The sequence below is a fragment of the Oncorhynchus kisutch genome, linkage group LG18 (assembly GCF_002021735.2).
Source record: "Oncorhynchus kisutch isolate 150728-3 linkage group LG18, Okis_V2, whole genome shotgun sequence".
Lineage (NCBI taxonomy): Eukaryota > Metazoa > Chordata > Actinopteri > Salmoniformes > Salmonidae > Oncorhynchus > Oncorhynchus kisutch.
The window spans coordinates 50,905,517-50,924,850 of NC_034191.2; the positions used below are offsets into that span (position 1 = coordinate 50,905,517).

General features: G+C 43.9%; 1 protein-coding gene across 1 annotated transcript in view; it reads right to left on the bottom strand.

The window, feature by feature from the left end:
* LOC109908767 (disks large-associated protein 1-like) overlaps positions 1-19,334 on the bottom strand; it is a 156,199-nt gene that overhangs the window by 63,966 nt on the left and 72,899 nt on the right. The window contains exon 5 of the mRNA XM_031796294.1: positions 885-1,143. Coding sequence (XP_031652154.1) covers positions 885-1,143 — 259 coding nt within the window. The remainder of the gene's footprint in view (positions 1-884; positions 1,144-19,334) is intronic.

Sequence of the window (19,334 nt, forward strand, 5' to 3'; positions counted from 1 at the left end):
AGATACAGACAGACACCGTTCTGCACAGAGGGGATCTAATATTTATCATATTGTAACGCCAAACAAAAATAGGTCATATGTATTATAATACTTATAAAGAGATGTTCTGAGGCTCTGGGTATTGTGCGTGTGTCCTTTGCAATCACAACTCCTCTGCCTCCCGTTGACATGTCTACAGTATTAAATATGTACTGTACTCTACACTCTTAGAAAAAAGGGTTCCAAAAGGGTTCTTTGGCTGTCCCCATAGCAGAACCCAAAAGAGTTCTACCTGGATCCAAAAGGGGTTCCTTCTGGAACCAAAAATGGTTCTTCAAAGGGTTCTCCTATGGGGAAATCCAAATAACCATTTTAGGTTCTGGATAGCACTCTAAAACTGTGGACTAAGCTGTCAGTGTATTAACACATGCAATGCTCATCCAATTACTGTCCCTTTACATTAGTAGTCAGTAGCAGTGCATACTGTACATAATGCATTACATACATGTATAATACATTGTAGACATTACATATGCGCATATGGACAATGTAGGTACGGTGGCGTCTAAACTAGGCCCTAAAAAGAAGGAGTGATTGTATTAAATAATTACATTTTAATGGCAACATGCTCACTTAGGAACTCACTTGGTGAAGGGCATTCGGCTGAAAATGAATAAATGCTGGCAAATACAGTCATGGGTGGAAAGAACCATCCCATTCGTGGTTCTTGAGAGACCCTAAAATGGTTCCCCTATGGCATCGCACTCAAGAACCTTATTTGGTTCCAACTTGCATCTGTATTTTAAGAATTTAGAGTCAGGGTAAAGTCAGGGTAAAATCAGGGTCGCTAAAGTTGTAGTTTTATTGCGTGTGTGTGTGCGTGTGTGTGCGTGTGTGTGACTGACCTGTGCTGCTCTGGATGGTCCTGACGGTGGTGGTGGCCCGGGGGGCTGAGATAGCCCTCATGTTTCCCCCCACCATGGTGACCCTGTCCTCCTCATCTTGGGAGCAGCCCTTCTCGATGGCCCGGACATAGCTGTGACTGCGCATGCGGAAGCAGCCTGACATGGGGAGGTCCAGAGCATCCACCGCTTGAGACTCCATCTCACTGAAAACAGACTCACACACTGCCTCGATCTGTCCGTTCACCTCTACCTCGCTCACCTGCAGGGGGCGACATCGCACGCACGGGGGGGGGGGGGCAAAGGTCAAACCGGTTAGAAAAACCTAGGTCAACATCACCGGACTGGAGCCATGTACACAAGGGTTTAAAGTATATCCAGTGATTTTGAGGAATCAAAAAGGCACAAAGACGCTTGAAATCAATCCAAAAGGAAAGTATGCAGTGCAGAGGGGAGGGAAGTTGTGGGGTAAAAGTTCACGGGCCGTCCGAGTGCAGTGCTACAGGGGTGTGTTGGCAATACACATGTCTACAGGAGGGAAGACTCACGACTAGTTGATTGTAGAACTAAGCTAATGCAAAGGGTGTGTAGTGGTTGTATTGGGACCAGGCACGTGTCTTCATAGTCCCCAACAGAAACACAAAGTGTCTAAGGTGGACTGCTATTCTAGCCTAATATACGTGCATGGAAAGAGGAGGAAAGAGGAGCAAAGAGGGTTATGTGTCGTCAAGCCAAATCTGTTTTCATGGTTTCTGATATGGGCGGCAGGTAGCCTAGTGGTTAGTGTTGGGCCAGTAACTGAAAGGTTGCTAGATCAAATCCCTGAGCTGACAAGGTAAGAATGCTGTCGTTCTGCCCTTGAACAAGGCAGTTAACCCACTGTTTCTAGGCTGTCATTGTAAATACGAATGTGTTATCAACTGACTTTCCTAGTTAAATGAATAAAAATCATGTTATCAATCACAGCATGTTTTTGGACTAATTCAGCAGTTTTTACCTGATAAAGTAGAATACTATTGGAAATTAATGTTGAAAGTTCCATTTATATTTCTAAAATATAAGTTGAAAATTATGCCGTCTCTGCTTCCTGTTGACAATAACTTTTAGTAGCCCAATGTCAAAATACGGTTTGGAGTGTCCAATTCAATAGTCAATATGTAGAAACAGTTTGTGATATACAGTATTAAACATATAAAATGTGCTACCTACACATACAGTGCCTGCAGAAAGTATTCATACCCCTTGACTGATTCCACATTTACAGCCTAAATTGTAACTGAATTAAATATATATTTTTCTCACCAATCTACACACAATATGCCCATAATGACAAAGTGAAAACATGTTTTTAGATTCTTTGGCAAATGTATTGAAAATGAAACACAGAAATATCTCATTCACTTAAGTATTCACAATGCTTCGTCAATAGTTGGTAGAAGCACCTTTTGGCAGGGATTACAGCTGTATTCCTGGGGAAGTCTCTAAGAGCTTTCCACACCTGGATTGTGCAACATTTGCCCATTTATTTTCAAAATTCTTCAAGCTCTGTCAATATGGTTGATCATTCTTAGACAACCATTTTCAGGTCTTTTAATAGATTTAAGTCAAAGTAGATTTCAGTAAAATCTGTAACTTGACCACTGAGGAACATTCACTGTCTTCTTGGTAAGCAACTCCAGGGTATATTTGGCCTTGTGTTTTAGGATATTGTCCTGCTGAAAGGTCAATGTGTCTTCCAGTGTCTGTTGGAAAGCAGACTGAACCAGGTTTTTCTCTAGGACTCTGCCTGTGCTTAGCTATATTTCATTTATTTGTATTTAAAAGAACTCCCTAGTCCTTGTCTGCAACAAGCATACCCATAACATGATGCAGCCACCACTATGCTTGAAAATATGGAGAGTGGTACTCAGTAATATGATCTACTGGATTTGCTCCAAACATAACACTTTTTATTCAGCACAAAAAGTGAATTGCTTTGCCACATTCTTTGCAGTATGAATTTAGTGCTTTGATGCAAACAGGTTGATGTTTTGCAATATTTTTATTCTGTACAAGATTCATTTTTTTCACTCTGTCAATTAAGTTAGTATTGTGCAATAACTACAATGTTGTTGATCCAACCTCAGTTTCTCCTATCATAGTCATTAAAGTCTGTAAGGGACAGATCAAAATTCACTTGGGGGAGGGGTGGTCAATCAATCAATCAAATGTATTTATAAATCCCTTTCTACATCAGCCAATGTCACCAAGTGCTATACAGAAACCAAGACTAAAACCCCAAAATAGGGAGGATTGTGTTTTTTGGTGTGGCACAGCGGAGGGCAGTGCGTTTTTCCCCTGGTTTACATTAGCTCTTCTGCTCATATTTTCCGTATAAACAATGGCTTGACTTACTTTTGATATTTCCCTAAAAAAGTTTATAAACGCTTGTGAAGGTTTGGTATGGTATGGCTATTATTTATTGTTTGCTACTCTAGGCCTACGATATAAAGGCAGTGTGTCTCGGCCCTCCAACTGACTCCAACCAGAGTTACTCCTATAATCTGAACATATAATGATTATCTTTACACAAAATATTTGGATAAAAGATTAAGATTACCCTTCTTCTGTACATCAAAAGCTATATGGCAGATGCAATAGCCGTAAAGAAATGTATTCTTGTTCAAATAGCCTTTACACCGCCTGGAGGTGTTTTGGGACATTGTCCTGTTGAAAAACAAATGATAGTCCCACTATGCGCAAACCAGATGGGATGCCGTATCGCTGCAGAATGCTGTGGAAGCCATGCTGGTTAAGTGTGCTTTGAATTCTAAATAAATCACTGACAGTGTAACTAGCAAAGCACCCCCACACCATCACACCTCGTCCTCCACCATGCATCATGGTGGGAACCACACATGTGGAGATCCTCCGTTCACCTACTCTGCGTCTCACAAAGACACGGCGGTTGGAACCAAAACTCTCAAATTTGGACTCATCAGACCAAAGGACAGATTTCCACCTGTCTAATGTCCATTGCTCGTGTTTCTTGGCCCAAGCAAGTCTCTTCTTCTTATGGTGTCCTTTAGTAGTGGTTTCCTTGCAGCAATTCGACCATGAAGGCCTGATTCATGCAGTTTCCTCTGAACAGTTGATGTTGAGATGTGTCTGTTACTTGAACTCTGTGAATCATTTATTTGGGCTGTGATTTCTGAGGTTGGTAACTCTAATGAACTTATCCTCTGCAGCAAAGGTAACTCTGGGTCTTCATTTCCTGTGGTGGTCCTCATGAGAGCCAGTTTCATCATGGTGCTTGATCGTTTTTGTGACAGCACTTCAAGAAACCTTAAAAGTTCTTGACATTTTCCATATTGACTGACGTTCATAAAGTAATGTAATGCTGGACTGTCATTTGTGTTTTCTTTTTTGAGTGGTTCTTGGCATAATATGGACTTATATGGTCTTTTACCAAACAGGTGTAACGTTCATCGTTAAGAGTAGACCAAGGCACAGCTTGATTGAAGTTCATCATATTTTATTGAAATGTGAACCAGCAAAAACAACAATAAACAATACAACGAACTAAAAGCTTTGTCAAGCAAAAATACATGCAACAAAACAAAGACGATCCCACAAATGAAGGTCGAAAAAAGGTCTGCCTAAGTATGATCCCCAATCAGAGTCAACGATAGACAGCTGCCTCTGATTGGGAACCATACTAGGCCAACAAAGAAAAATAAAACATAGATGTACAAAAACTAGATTACCCACCCTAGTCACACCCTGACCTAACCAAAATATAGAGAATAAACAGGGATCTCTAAGGTCAGGGTGTGATGACAGTATCCCCCCCCCCCCCCCCCAAAGGTGCGGACTCTGGCCGCAAACCTGGACCTATAGGGGAGGGTCTGGGTGGGCATCTACTCTCGGTGGCGGCTCCGGTTCAGGACGTAGCCCCTGCTCCCTACGCTGATCCCTCTGCATCTGTGGAACCGGACCGTGGATCATCACTAGAGACTCCGGACCGTGAATCGTTGCCGGAGGAACCGGACCGTGGATCATCGCCGGAGACTCTGAACTCGAACCATCGCTGGAGGCTCCGGACTGCAGATCGTCGCCAGAGGCTCTGTACTTGGAACCCCCGCTGGAGGCTCTGGACTGGGGACCGTCGCTGCAGGCACCTTGCCATGGATCATCACTACAGGCTCCGGGCCATGGATCATCACTGGAAGATTCGTGCCATGGATCATCACTGGAGGCTCCGGGCAATAGATCATCACTGGAGGCTCCGGGCCATGGATTATCACTGGAGGCTCCGGGCCATGGATCATCACTGGAGGCTTCGTGCCATGGATCATCACTGGAGGCTTCATGCCATGGATTACCACTACAGGCTCTGGGCCATGGATCATCACTGGAAGCTTCGTGCCATGGATCATCACTGGAGGCTCCGTGCCATGGATCATCGCTGGAGGCTCCGTGCCATGGATCATCACTGGAGGCTCCGTGCCATGAATCATCACTGGAGGCTTCGGACCATGGATCATCACTGGAGGCTTCGTACGTAGAGCCGGAACAGGTCTCACCGGACTGAGGAGACATACTGGAAGCCTGGTGCGGGGAGCTGCCACAACACGTCGTGGCTGGATACGCACTCCAGCTCGGTGAGTGTGGAGAGCTGGCACGGGACGCACTGGGCTATGAAGGCGCACTGGAGGCATAGTGCGTAGAGCTGGCGCAGGATATGCTGGGCCGTGGAGGCGCACTGGAGGTCTGGAGCGCAGAGCTGGCACAACGCGTCCTGGCTGAATCCCCCCTGTAGCACGGCAAGTGAGGGGAGCTGGAACAAGCTGCACTGGGCTGTGCTGGCGAACTGGAGATACTGTGCATAGAGCTGGCGCAGGATATCCTGGACTGAAGAGACGCACCGGAGGCCAGGAGCGCTGAGCCAGCACAATCGGTCCTGGATGAATGCCCACTCTAGCACGGCAACTGTGGGGAGCTTGTACAGAGCGCACCGGGCTGAGGATGCGCACTGAAGGCATGGTGCGCAGAACCGGATAACACGGTGCTTGACCGGTCACCCACGGTAAGCACGGGGAGTTGGCTCAGGTCTGAACCCTGACTCCGCCAATCTCCCAGTGTGCCCCCCCCCCAAAAAAAGCTTTCGCTGCCTCTATCTCCTCCTTCGGGACGGCGATACTCCCCGGCCCTTTTTCAGGGTCCTGCTCCCTCCAGAATTTCCTCCCAGGTCCAGACCTTCTGACCACGCTGCTTGGTCCGTTGATGGTGGGATCTTCTGTAACGTTCGTCGTTAAGGGTAGACCAAGACGTGATTGAAGTTCATCATATTTTATTAATATGTGAACCAGCAAAAAAAAAACTATAAACACTACAACGAACGAAAAGCTTCGTCGTGCAAAAATACATGCAACCAAACAAGACAAGATCCCACAACTGAAAGTGGGATAAATGGCTGCCTAAGTATGATCCCCAAATGCCTCTGATTGGGATCCATACCAGGTCAACAAAGAAAGAAAACATAGCTATACAAAAACTAGAGTACCCACCCTAGTCACACTCTGACCTAACCAAAATATAGAGAATAAACAGGGATCTCTAAGGTCATAGCGTGACAACAGGGCTATCTTCTGTGTACCAATTTCGACAAATGAACTTTTAACAAGGCAACCTGTTAATTGAAATGCGTTCCAGGTGACTACCTCATGAAGCTGGTTGAGAGAATGCCAAGAGTGTGCAAAGCTGTCATCAAGGCAAAGGGTGGCTACTTTGAAGAATCTAAAATATACTTTGATTTGTTTAACACTTTTTTGGTTACACATATGATCCCATTTCATACTTTTGATGTCTTCACTATTATTCTACAATGTAGAAAGTAGTCAAAATAAATAAAAACCCAGGGGGCCTCCCGGGTGGCGCAGTGGCTAAGGGCCCTGACCTCAAATACTAATTGAGTGTATGTAAACTTCTGACCCACTGGGAATGTGACGAAATAAATAAAAGCTGAAATAAATCCCTCTCTCTAATATTATTCAGAAATTTCACATTCTTAAAATAAAGTGGTGATCCTAATTGACCTAAGACAGGGACATTTTACTAGGATTAAATGTCAGGAATTGTGAATAACTGAGTTTAAATGTATTTGGCTAAGGTGTATGTAAACTTCCGACTTCAACTGTATACATGTATGTGGTGTCAGGTTGGGTGGAGAAGAGGTTAGGGAGTGTTGGGTAGGTGAAAGTGTTTGTTTGCGTTTCTGACATCCAGAGGGAGCGTGCGCTCCGCACCATGTGACCAGGGCCAAGAACTGTAACTTTGCTTTCCTCTCTGGACAGGGCACTTTTGAAAGGAGTGATAACTGGAATTGCGAGTTATGTGTGGAGGAGGATCAACTGAAGTTGAGGATTCCCGGTATCTGTGACCCCTCAGTTATGTGTTGAGGAGGATCAACTGAAGTTGAGGATTCCCGGTGTCTGTGACCCCTCAGTTATGTGTTGAGGAGGATCAACTGAAGTTGAGGATTCCCGGTGTCTGTGACCCCTGAGTTATGTGTTGAGTAGGATCAACTGAAGTTGAGGATTCCCGGTGTCTGTGATCCCTGAGTTATGTGTTGAGGAGGATCAACTGAAGTTGAGGATTCCCGGTGTCTGTGACCCCTGAGTTATGTATTGAGGAGGATCAACTGAAGTTGAGGATTCCCGGTGTCTGTGACCCCTGAGTTATGTGTTGAGGAGCCGTATATTGAGACAGTGAAGAGAGTATTTTACCGTATGTTGCCGTATGTTGAGTATTTTACTTCCGGCGCCGACAGAGATGGCCGCCTCGCTTCGCGTTCCTAGGAAACTATGCAGTTTTTTGTTTTTTTATTTTTTTTACGTGTTATTTCTTACATTGGTACCCCAGGTCATCTTAGGTTTCATTACATACAGTCGAGAAGAACTACTGAATATAAGATCAGCGTCAACTCACCATCAGTACGACCAAGAATATGTTTTTCGCGACGCGGATCCTGTGTTCTGCTTTTCAAACAGGACAACAGGATGGATCCCATGCAGCGACCCAAAAAAACGACTCCGAAAAAGAGGGAAACGAGGCGGTCTTCTGGTCAGACTCCGGAGACGGGCACATCGTGCACCACTCCCTAGCATTCTTCTCGCCAATGTCCAGTCTCTTGACAACAAGGTTGATGAAATCCGAGCAAGGGTAGCATTCCAGAGGGTACCAGAGACTGTAACGTTCTTTGCTTCACGGAAACATGGCTCACTGGAGAGACGCTATCGGAGGGGTGCAGCCAGCGGGTTTCTCCACACATCGCGCCGACAGAAACAAACATCTTTCTGGTAAGAAGAGGGGCGGGGGCGTATGCCTTATGGCTAACGAGACATGGTGTGATGAAAGAAACATACAGGAACTCAAATCCTTCTGTTCACTTGATTTAGAATTCCTCACAATCAAATGTAGACCGCATTATCTACCAAGAGAATTCTCTTCGATTATAATCACAGCCGTATATATGACCACTGAATTGAGGATTCCCCCAAGCAGACACATCGATGGCTCTGAACGAACTTTATTTGACTCTTTGCAAACTGGAATCCATTTATCCGGAGGCTGCATTCATTGTAGCTGGGGATTATAACAATGCTAATCTGAAAACAAGACTCCCTAAATTTTATCAGCATATCGATTGCGCAACCAGGGGTGGAAAAACCTTGGATCATTGTTACTCTAACTTCCGCGATGCATATAAGGCCCTGCCCCGCCCCCCTTTTGGAAAAGCTGACCACGACTCCATTTTGTTGATCCCTGCCTACAGACAGAAACTAAAACAAGAGGCTCCCACGCTGAGGTCTGTCCAACGCTGGTCCGACCAAGCTGACTCCACACTCCAAGACTGCTTCCATCACGTGGACTGGGATATGTTTCGTATTGCATCAGATAACAATATTGACGAATACGCTGATTCGGTGTGCGAGTTCATTAGAACGTGCGTTGAAGATGTCGTTCCCATAGCAACGATTAAAACATTCCCTAACCAGAAACCGTGGATTGATGGCAGCATTCGCGTGAAACTGAAAGCGCGAACCACTGCTTTTAATCAGGGCAAGGTGACTGGTAACATGACCGAATACAAACAGTGCAGCTATTCCCTCCGCAAGGCTATCAAACAAGCTAAGCGTCAGTACAGAGACAAAGTAGAATCTCAATTCAACGGCTCAGACACAAGAGGCATGTGGCAGGACTACAAGAAGAAATCCAGCCCAGTCACGGACCAGGATGTCTTGCTACCAGGCAGACTAAATAACTTTTTTGCCCGCTTTGAGGACAATACAGTGCCACTGACACGGCCTGCAACGAAAACATGCGGACTCTCCTTCACTGCAGCCGAGGTGAGTAAGACATTTATACATGTTAACCCTCGCAGGGCTGCAGGCCCAGACGGCATCCCCAGCCGCGCCCTCAGAGCATGCGCAGACCAGCTGGCCGGTGTGTTTACGGACATATTCAATCAATCCCTATACCATATCTGCTGTTCCCACATGCTTCAAGAGGGCCACCATTGTTCCTGTTCCCAAGAAAGCTAAGGTAACTGAGCTAAACGACTACCGCCCCGTAGCACTCACTTCCGTCATCATGAAGTGCTTTGAGAGACTAGTCAAGGACCATATCACCTCCACCCTACCTGACACCCTAGACCCACTCCAATTTGCTTACCGCCCAAATAGGTCCACAGACGATGCAATCTCAACCACACTGCACACTGCCCTAACCCATCTGGACAAGAGGAATACCTATGTGAGAATGCTGTTCATCGACTACAGCTCGGCATTCAACACCACCACCACGCTGTGTTCTGTGCATGAAAATGTTTAAAATGTGTATTGACACTTTTGCCTAATCACTTATACTAGTCTTGATAGGAATTATGGATAGTTTTAATGATTTTTAAGGAAAATAGTTGTATTGAACATTGTCACCCTCCAAGCTCGTCATCAAGCTCGAGACCCTGGGTCTCGACCCCGCCCTGTGCAACTGGGTACTGGACTTCCTGACGGGCCGCCCCCAGGTGGTGAGGGTAGGCAACAACATCTCCTCCCTGCTGATCCTCAACACTGGGGCCCCACAAGGGTGCGTTCTGAGCCCTCTCCTGTACTCCCTGTTCACCCACGACTGCGTGGCCACGCACGCCTCCAACTCAATCATCAAGTTTGCGGACGACACAACAGTGGTAGGCTTGATTACCAACAACGACGAGACGGCCTACAGGGAGGAGGTGAAAATAACCTCACACTCAACGTCAACAAAACTAAGGAGATGATTGTGGACTTCAGGAAACAGCAGAGGGAACACCCCCCTATCCACATCGATGGAACAGTAGTGGAGAGGGTAGCAAGTTTTAAGTTCCTCGGCATACACATCACAGACAAACTGAATTGGTCCACTCACACAGACAGCATCGTGAAGAAGGCGCAGCAGCGCCTCTTCAACCTCAGGAGGCTGAAGAAATTCGGCTTGTCACCAAAAGCACTCACAAACTTCCACAGATGCACAATCGAGAGCATCCTGGGCTGTATCACCGCATGGTACGGCAACTGCTCCGCCCTCAACCGTAAGGCTATCCAGAGGGTAGTGAGGTCTGCACAACGCATCACCGGGGGCAAACTACCTGCCCTCCAGGACACCTACACCACCCGATGTTACAGGAAGGCCATAAAGATCATCAAGGACATCAACCACCCGAGCCACTGCCTGTTCACCCCGCTATCATCCAGAAGGCGAGGTCAGTACAGGTGCATCAAAGCTGGGACCGAGAGACTGAAAAACAGCTTCTATCTCAAGGCCATCAGACTGTTAAACAGCCACCACTAACATTGAGTGGCTGCTGCCAACACACTGACACTGACACTGACTCAACTCCAGCCACTTTAATAATGGGAATTGATGGGAAATGATGTAAATATATCACTAGCCACTTTAAACAATGCTACCTTATATAATGTTACTTACCCTACATTATTCATCTCATATGCATACGTATATACTGTACTCTATATCATCGACTGCATCCTTATGTAATACATGTATCACTAGCCACTTTAACTATGCCACTTTGTTTACATACTCATCTCATATGTATATACTGTACTCGATACCATCTACTGTATCTTGCCTATGCTGCTCTGTACCATCACTCATTCATATATCCTTATATACATATTCTTTATCCCCTTACACTGTGTATAAGACAGTAGTTTTGGAATTGTTAGTTAGATTACTTGTTGGTTATTACTGCATTGTCGGAACTAGAAGCACAAGCATTTCGCTACACTCACATTAACATCTACTAACCATGTGTATGTGACAAATAACATTTGATTTGATTTGATTTGATTTGAGTAGTAGAGGAAGATGAATCCAGGGCAGAGTATGTGAGCGGTCGTTGATCCAGCTCATGGCTCATGGAGCGTTGCGCAACTCCACCTCCTTTTCCAACTGCTCTGCTAAATACTGATCTGTGCTCATCGGAGGAAAAAAAACTGCAGCTCCAAATTCGCTCCATTCATTAAAATCACAATTTAACCAACACCCATCTATTTTTGTGACTTCCTGGACCTACCATTTGGTTTTGAAGTATTGAAACCAAACCATATGATTTGAATGAAAAGTATTTTAATAGACATGAAATGGTGGATGTGAGAAGCGCTCATAATTTCAAATAGGCTACATATAATATTAAACAGCATATAAAGACTCTAAATAGGTCAGGAGTCAGACGGAGCCTAAGAAGGAACGAAAATGAATTATAAAGGCTATATTATTTATATTATTTCAAGGCTATAGCCTACAAAGGAATACATTGCGAAGCATTTGTGAGTGTGACACAGTAGACTGGTAGGGACAAAAGGCGCTCAGCATTTAAACACCATTTAGTTGTATTAAATCATTATAGTCTATAAATTGTGCATATAGGCTGTGACTTAGAATTTAATACATATATATTTTTTAAATGCCTTATTAAGCTCAGTGGTGAATTCATTTTTGAAAACACAAGTTTGGCCAGTCTGTGGATTCAGGCTCATGCGATGGTGCCTGGAGAGCAGGCCAACAGCAGAGAATATCATCTCCACACTTGCAGAGCCACTGGGGAAGCTAAACGCCCTTTTGGCTACTATTGCCAGGCACATTTTCTACAGGTAGGCCTAAAGGTTTTTAGGCAAAATAACCAATAACCAATCAAAACAGAAAGCTCCTTGAATGTGGGAATACTCCAAGCCTATTGGTGCGAAAGTATTGGACTATTGTATAGATTAGCGAAACGTAGATTTTTTGTTTCTAAATACTTTTCTACAATGACACACTTATCTATCTGCACGTAATAAGTACACTATCATGCTTTCGTGATATGTGTATTTTCAAGATTCCACAAGGAATTCTTTATTTTTGTAGACACTACATCACCGCATTCCCTCTCTTGCTCTTGGTCCTCATCTTTGTAAGTCACCTTGATTTTGCACCTTTTGCACCACAGCATTCTGCAGTGATACTCCATCCCATTTGGTTTGCGCTTAGTGGGACTGTCATTTGTTTTTCAACAGGGCAATGAACCAAAACACATCTCCAGGCTGTGGAAGGGCTATTTGACCAAGAAGGAGAGTGATGGAGTGCTGCATCAGCTGACCTGGCCTCCACAACCCAATAAGATGGTTTGGGAAGAGTTGGAACTCAGAGGGAAGGAAAAGCAGCCAACAAGTGCTCAGCATATGTGGGAACTCCTTCAAGACGGTTGGAAAAGCATTCCTCGTGAAGCTGGTTGAGAGAATGCCAAATTCCACAAATGAACTTTTAACAGGCACACCTGTTAGTTGAAATGCCAAGAGTGTGCAAAGTTGTTATGAAGGCAAAAGGGTGGCTACTTTAAAGAATCTAAAATCTATTTTGATTTGTTTAACATTTTTTGGGTTACTATATGATTCCCTATGTGTTATTTCATAGTGTTGATGTTTTCACTATTATTCTACAATGTAGAAAATAGTAAAGCAAAACCCGTGAATGAGAAGGTGTGTCCAAACTTTTGACTGGCACTGTATATGTAATTCATTAGTCCAAAGATGGATGTAGCAACTACAGATTGTCCCTTTTGTATCAGCATGAATTGAGCAAGTTGGATATTCAAGTTGGATAATCTTTGGATGACGACAGCAGTCACACCATTGGAAGACATAGCTTGGACAGTAGCCTACAAAAGCCTATTCCTGCTCTTTAGCCGGGATCCATCAAACCCATTTGGTGTGTCATCATATTGGTCTCTGACTTGTGGTCAGACTCGCTCAGGTGGAACAAACGTGTGCCTTTTTTCAATGCTGATTTGAATGTCATTGAGAAAACAGAGAAGTGTCCAATATTTTTTTTGCAAACATCCTTTCTGTTTTTAAAAGACATCCTCAAAGTAATCATAGTTTTTCAAACGTATCTGTAATCTGATTACAATATTTTTGCTGGTAACGTAACGGTTTACAGTTACCGCTTTTGTAATCCCTTACATGTAACGGATGACATGTAATCCATTACTCCCCAACCCTGCCTGTACATTATTGGCAAATAAAGGTGCGGTTCAGGCATGAATGTCTGTGAAACATTCTTTTTCAGTTTTCAGTCAAACCCAATACCAGGAGTATCAAACTCCATTCTTTGAATGATGCTGTGTCTGCATGTATGTATTACCATTGTACACTTTAACAGTATTGACCAGTCCTAGTCCTGGGACATCAATGGTTACGCATTATAACTATGCAATAGACTAGAAACATGATTTAAATAGATAAAGGCTGATTTGTAATTCATATATATACAGAAACAGAATTTTAAAAACAGTTCACTACACTTCCTACAGTACAGCATCATGTAAATCATCTAAAACCGGTTCATCTCAATATCTAACTCCCTTCATCTGCATTAATCTGTGGACATAGGATATGTGTAGTATTTCATCAAATGATAGACTTCATTTCAACAAGTGGATCATGTGAAACGCTTTATTGAAAGAAGTTCATAATCCAGGTGTTGTAAATACATAATACATGCATTATAAATATTATAATTGTAATATTATACATTCAAGTTCAATCTGTACTTCAATGCACATACGGCGTGCATTCTAAAAACAAAGGAAGAGCGAAGAGGTGGGTAGAGAGGCGTGAGAGAGTTTAAAAGACAGAAAGGGAAATAGGTAAGAACAGAGGAGCAGGGAAGACAGCATATAAATAATGAATCACAGTGCTGCCCTAATATCTACTCAGTTCATCACAATTACATAGTGTCTCTAGCGGTGTCTCCTAACCAGCCTTGGGCCCCCAGTTGGCCCGAAGGTTATCTTAAGAGCGGGTGAAGTGGTGATGGCGGGACTGGCTTCCTCTCTCACATCAAAAAAAGACCTGCAGACGAGAGACAGATGGATTGAGAGAGAGCATGATTAAGCATTTTTTCTTATTTTATTCTTACACTGTCCGTCATTAATCATCAGGAGGTGAAATGCAAAACTGACCTTGGATCATTAACTCTGGGACTACTACATCTCTATCTGTATTTCAACGTGAAGCATCTCCTTAATAATACTTCCTGTTGACCCGACTAAGTGACCCACTCACCTCTGATCATGCTGTGCCTCTATGATCAGATGCGGGAGGGGTTCACCGACAAAGCTGATATAACCTGAGTCACCTGAGTGGGTTGATTCACTGATGTGGTCATCCTGTCTGGGTTGGCGCCCCCCCTTGGGTTGTGCCATGGCGGAGATCTTTGTGGGCTATACTCAGCCTTGTCTCAGGATGGTAAGTTGGTGGTTGAAGATATCCCTCTAGTGGTGTGGGGGCTGTGCTTTGGCAAAGTGGGTGGGGTTATATCCTTCCTGTTTGGCCCTGTCCGGGGGTGTCCTCGGATGGGGCCACAGTGTCTCCTGACCCCTCCTGTCTCAGCCTCCAGTATTTATGCTGCAGTAGTTTATGTGTCGGGGGGCTAGGGTCAGTTTGATATATCTGGAGTACTTCTCCTGTCCTATTCGGTGTCCTGTGTGAATTTAAGTGTGCTTTCTCTAATTCTCTCTTTCATAAAAAATCCAGACTACGGTTTGCAACTCCACATGGGGACAAAGATCGTACTTTTTGGAGAAATGTCCTCTGGTCTGATGAAACAAAAATAGAACTGTTTGACCATTGTTATGTTTGGAGGAAAAAGGGGGAGGCTTGCAAGCCGAAGGACACCATCTTAAACGTGAAGCACAGGGGTGGCAGCATCATGTTGTGGGGGTGCTTTACTGCAGGAGGGACTGGTGCACTTCACAAAATAGATGGCATCATGAGGCAGGAAAATTACGTGGATATAGTGAAGCAATATCTCAAGACATCAGTCAGGCTGTTAAAGCTTGGTTGCAAATGGGTCTTCCAAATGGACAATGACCCCAAGCATACTCCCAAAATTGTGGCAAAATGGCTTAAGGACAACAAAGTCAAGGTATTGGAGTGGCCATCACAAAGCCCTGACCTCAATCCCATGGACAATTTGTGGGCAGAACTGAAAAAGCGTGTGCGAGCAAGGAGGCCTTACAAACCTGACTCAGTTACACCAGCTCTATCAGGAGGAATGGGCCAACATTCACCTAACTTATTATGGGAAGCTTGTGGAAGGATATCCGAAACGTTTGACCCAAGTTAAACAATTTAAAGGCAATGCTACAAATACAAATTGAGTGTATGTAAACTTCTGACCCACTGGGAATGTGACGAAATAAATTAAAGCTGAATAAATCATTCTTTCTGCTATTATTCTGACATTTCACATTCTTTAAATGAAGTGATGATCCTAACTGACCTAAGACAGGGAATTTTTAATTGGATTAGGTATGTCAGGAATTGTGAAAAACTGAGCTTAAATATATTTGGCTAAGGTGTATGTAAACAACTGTAGCGTAATTATATAAATAATGGAGTGTCTTACTATTCTCAATGGTTGGTCCTCTTGCCTATTTTATTGAAGGTGGAAAGAGCCACAGTAAAACACCTGAGCCTGCCTACTGCACAACACAATCCAATGGGTCTAATATGCTGACCAGACCGGACACATCACGTGCGCGAGAGTCGCAAAATAAATGTAGAAATTCATGCTATTCAATTATTGCACCCACACTGCTCGCGTGCGCCATGGAACGTCTGCGACGCCAAGGGCTAAAATAGAACTCATTCCTATTTCTGACGCAGATCGAGCAGAAAGGTCTGCCTCTCCCATCTCCTCATTGGTTTATAGAAGCAGGTACCCACGTGCCATCTCCTCATTGGTTATACCCACATGGGTGACTGAAAGTGGTAATGGTAATACAATGAAAGTTTAGATGCGATCACCATATAAGTTAAACGGTGAAAAAGCCTCGAAGGAGGAGAGATGACTAGAAACGATTCGGTTGGCCGTTTAATGTGTGGATTAATTGTCGGAGTATAGGTCCTTGTGCATTTCAGGTAAAATAATAACTCAATGTTTATATCCCAGGACAAATTAGCTAGCAACAGCAAACTAGCCAAATCGGACAAATTAACGTTAGCTAGCAAGTGCAAGCTAACTAGCTAAATTGCCATACATGTTTAATGATTTTCGACCTGTCCCCAAATTAATGTCATTGGTTCAGAATTTGTTTAGATATTTTAACCTGCGTGTCGTGATTGCGTTTGATGTGGGGGGGGGCAAAATAAATGTATGTACGATAGCGCACGATGGCGCACGCGCGCAGCCGGTTTGGGTTCCGTGTAATTGTTCTGAAATTGTTCAATATGAGGGACTTAAAAGAGACGGTTTTATTTTTGTACAGACATCAACCTTACCTGAACAGCACCCTCACCCGAGAAGAAGAAATCAAAAGGAGAGAAACTGGGAATGTTATAACTGCAGTAGACATAGCTTATTAAATAGAAGAATTACTCTTATTACAACAACTTATTACAATGGATGGATCTTATAATAGCATTTTGTTGTGCATTATGTAGACTATGGTGTTGCCAAGGGAACAGAACCCTTTTTGAAGAAGTAGGAGGGGAAGATCTCCCGCACATGGATTGCCTCCCGTGCTACATTGTTGGCCCCCATCTTTGAAGCATCCTGCAGAGCAGCAGATCTCTCCTCTGGCACATGGTGGCGAGCTGCAGATTCCTTCCTGGACTGTGTGTCCATCCTCGTGAAGTTCTGAAGGGCACAGGTAGCCTTCACACACCTGAATTCTCCCAGGAGTTAGTTCCAGATGACCCTGGTCACCCAACCTTGCAGTGCCCTACACGGTAACTGTAGGCAATCGTTTTGAAGGAATCTCCAGTTACAAGGTATCTGTAGGAATACAGAAGATAATGTCATTATTCGACTTTAACATCGCCAGGTCATTATGGATTACTAAAGTATAATATCCCTTATAACAAATCATGCTAACTTTGGATAGATAGATATGTGTGTATGTGTAGCATGTGACAAGAGCAGGATCTAATTAAGGATAACGTCACAAATGAATGCATAAATACCACTTGAAGCTTGATGATGACTTGATCATTTGAACCAGCTATGTAGTGCGAAGGCAAAACCAAAAATGTGCACCCTTTTGAGTCCCCAGGACCAGGACTGAGAGGTAAAATATAATTCACTTAGCTAGCTATCTATACAGTATGTAAAGTTGGCTAGACAGCTAGCTAGCTATGTATTTACTTACTTGAGTAGGTTATCCCAGCCATGTGGACATTTGGAAACAGGGCAACAAACAAATTGGGCACGCTCCGCTCCAGCTCCGCTCACATACTGGTCCAGGGTGAGTAGGTCGAGGCCAATAGAGAGTGATAGGAATGACACGTGCTTCATTAAAGTTAATTTTTTTGGCGTTCATGGCCATGGTTGTCACCTGAACCACAGGAATGGAGGATAAGGATAGGATAGATGTTGTGGCGATAACTGCAGAGAAGTACTTTGGGTGTATGAGATTTCACTGCAGAAGAGTTACAAGGTGTTTTGAACGATAGTGTCCCGTCCTTTCAGGCTGCTGGCCTGGTGTAGAATCAGGTAGGGCCAAAGTGGTGTAATAGTGGTGAGGTTTTTAATGGGTTTAGGGTTAGTTGGTAGGGCCATTTTTTTTCACAGTGTAAAGAATTCATACTACAGAATAGTAGGCTGATGCACAGCCAATACAGTAGGTGGCGGCATGCTCCTATAACATTTGTTTGCGGACCGCCATAATATCAAAGGAAAATAAGAAGTACTGTATCGCAAAAATGACATGATTGATGCAATTTCAATGTTGCTTTTGTGTATCACCAAATTGACTTGAGATGATATTACTGCAACACTGTTCACTGCCTCCAAGTTGCTTGACATGGGCCTTTCAAAGAGCTGTCAGTCAAGGTGAGCTCATGAATAGAAGTTCCCTGCCCACTCTGCCTGTCTTTTTAAACTTCCAAACGTTACAGTTGGCACTATGCATTTGGGCAGGTAGCATTCTCCTGACATCTGCCAAATCCAGATTTGTCCATCAGACTGCCAGATGGTGAAGCGAGATTCATCACTCCAGAGAACGTGTTTCCACCGCTCCAGAGTTCAACTGCTCCAACAACACTCCAGCCGACGCTCGGCATTGAGCCTGGTGATCTTAGGCATGTGTGCGGCTAACGAAGGTTATGGTGCTAACGAAGATTATGGTGCTGACGTTGCTTCAGAGGCCGTTTGGAACTCGGTATTGAGTGTTGCAGCCAAGGACAGACGATGTGTACGCGTAACGCGCTTTAGCACTCAGTGATCCAGTTCTGTGAGCTTGTGTAGCCTATCACTTGTGGCTGAGCTGTTGTCCCTCCTAGAGTTTCCACTTCACAATAGCAGCATTTACAGTTGATCGGGGCAGCTCTAGCAGGGCAGGAACTTGACGGTGCCACGTTGAAAGTCACAGAGCTCTTCAGTAAGGCCATTCTACTGCCAATGTTTGTCTATGGCGATTGCATGGCTGTGTGCTCGATTTTCTACACCTGTTTGCAACGGGCGTGGCTGAAATAGCCAAATCCACTTATATGAAGTGGTGTCGAAATACTTTTATATATATATAGGGTATATATTTATACATTACCCGGCAAACGTTTGGACACACCTACTTATTCAAGGGTTTTTCTTTATTATGACTATGTTCTACATTGTAGAATAATAGTGAAGACATCACAAACAAATATCTAGAAACATATAGATGATATAGAGTATGGGGAACACAATCACCATAATGAAATATGTAGACCAATAGGCAATAAGACAATCAAAAACATTTTAGAATAATTGGTGATGACATCAAAACTATTAAATAATACATATGGAATCATGTAGTAGCCAAAAAAGTGTTAAACAAAATCAAAATATATTTTTTATATGAGATTCTTCAAAGTAGCCACCCTTTGCCCC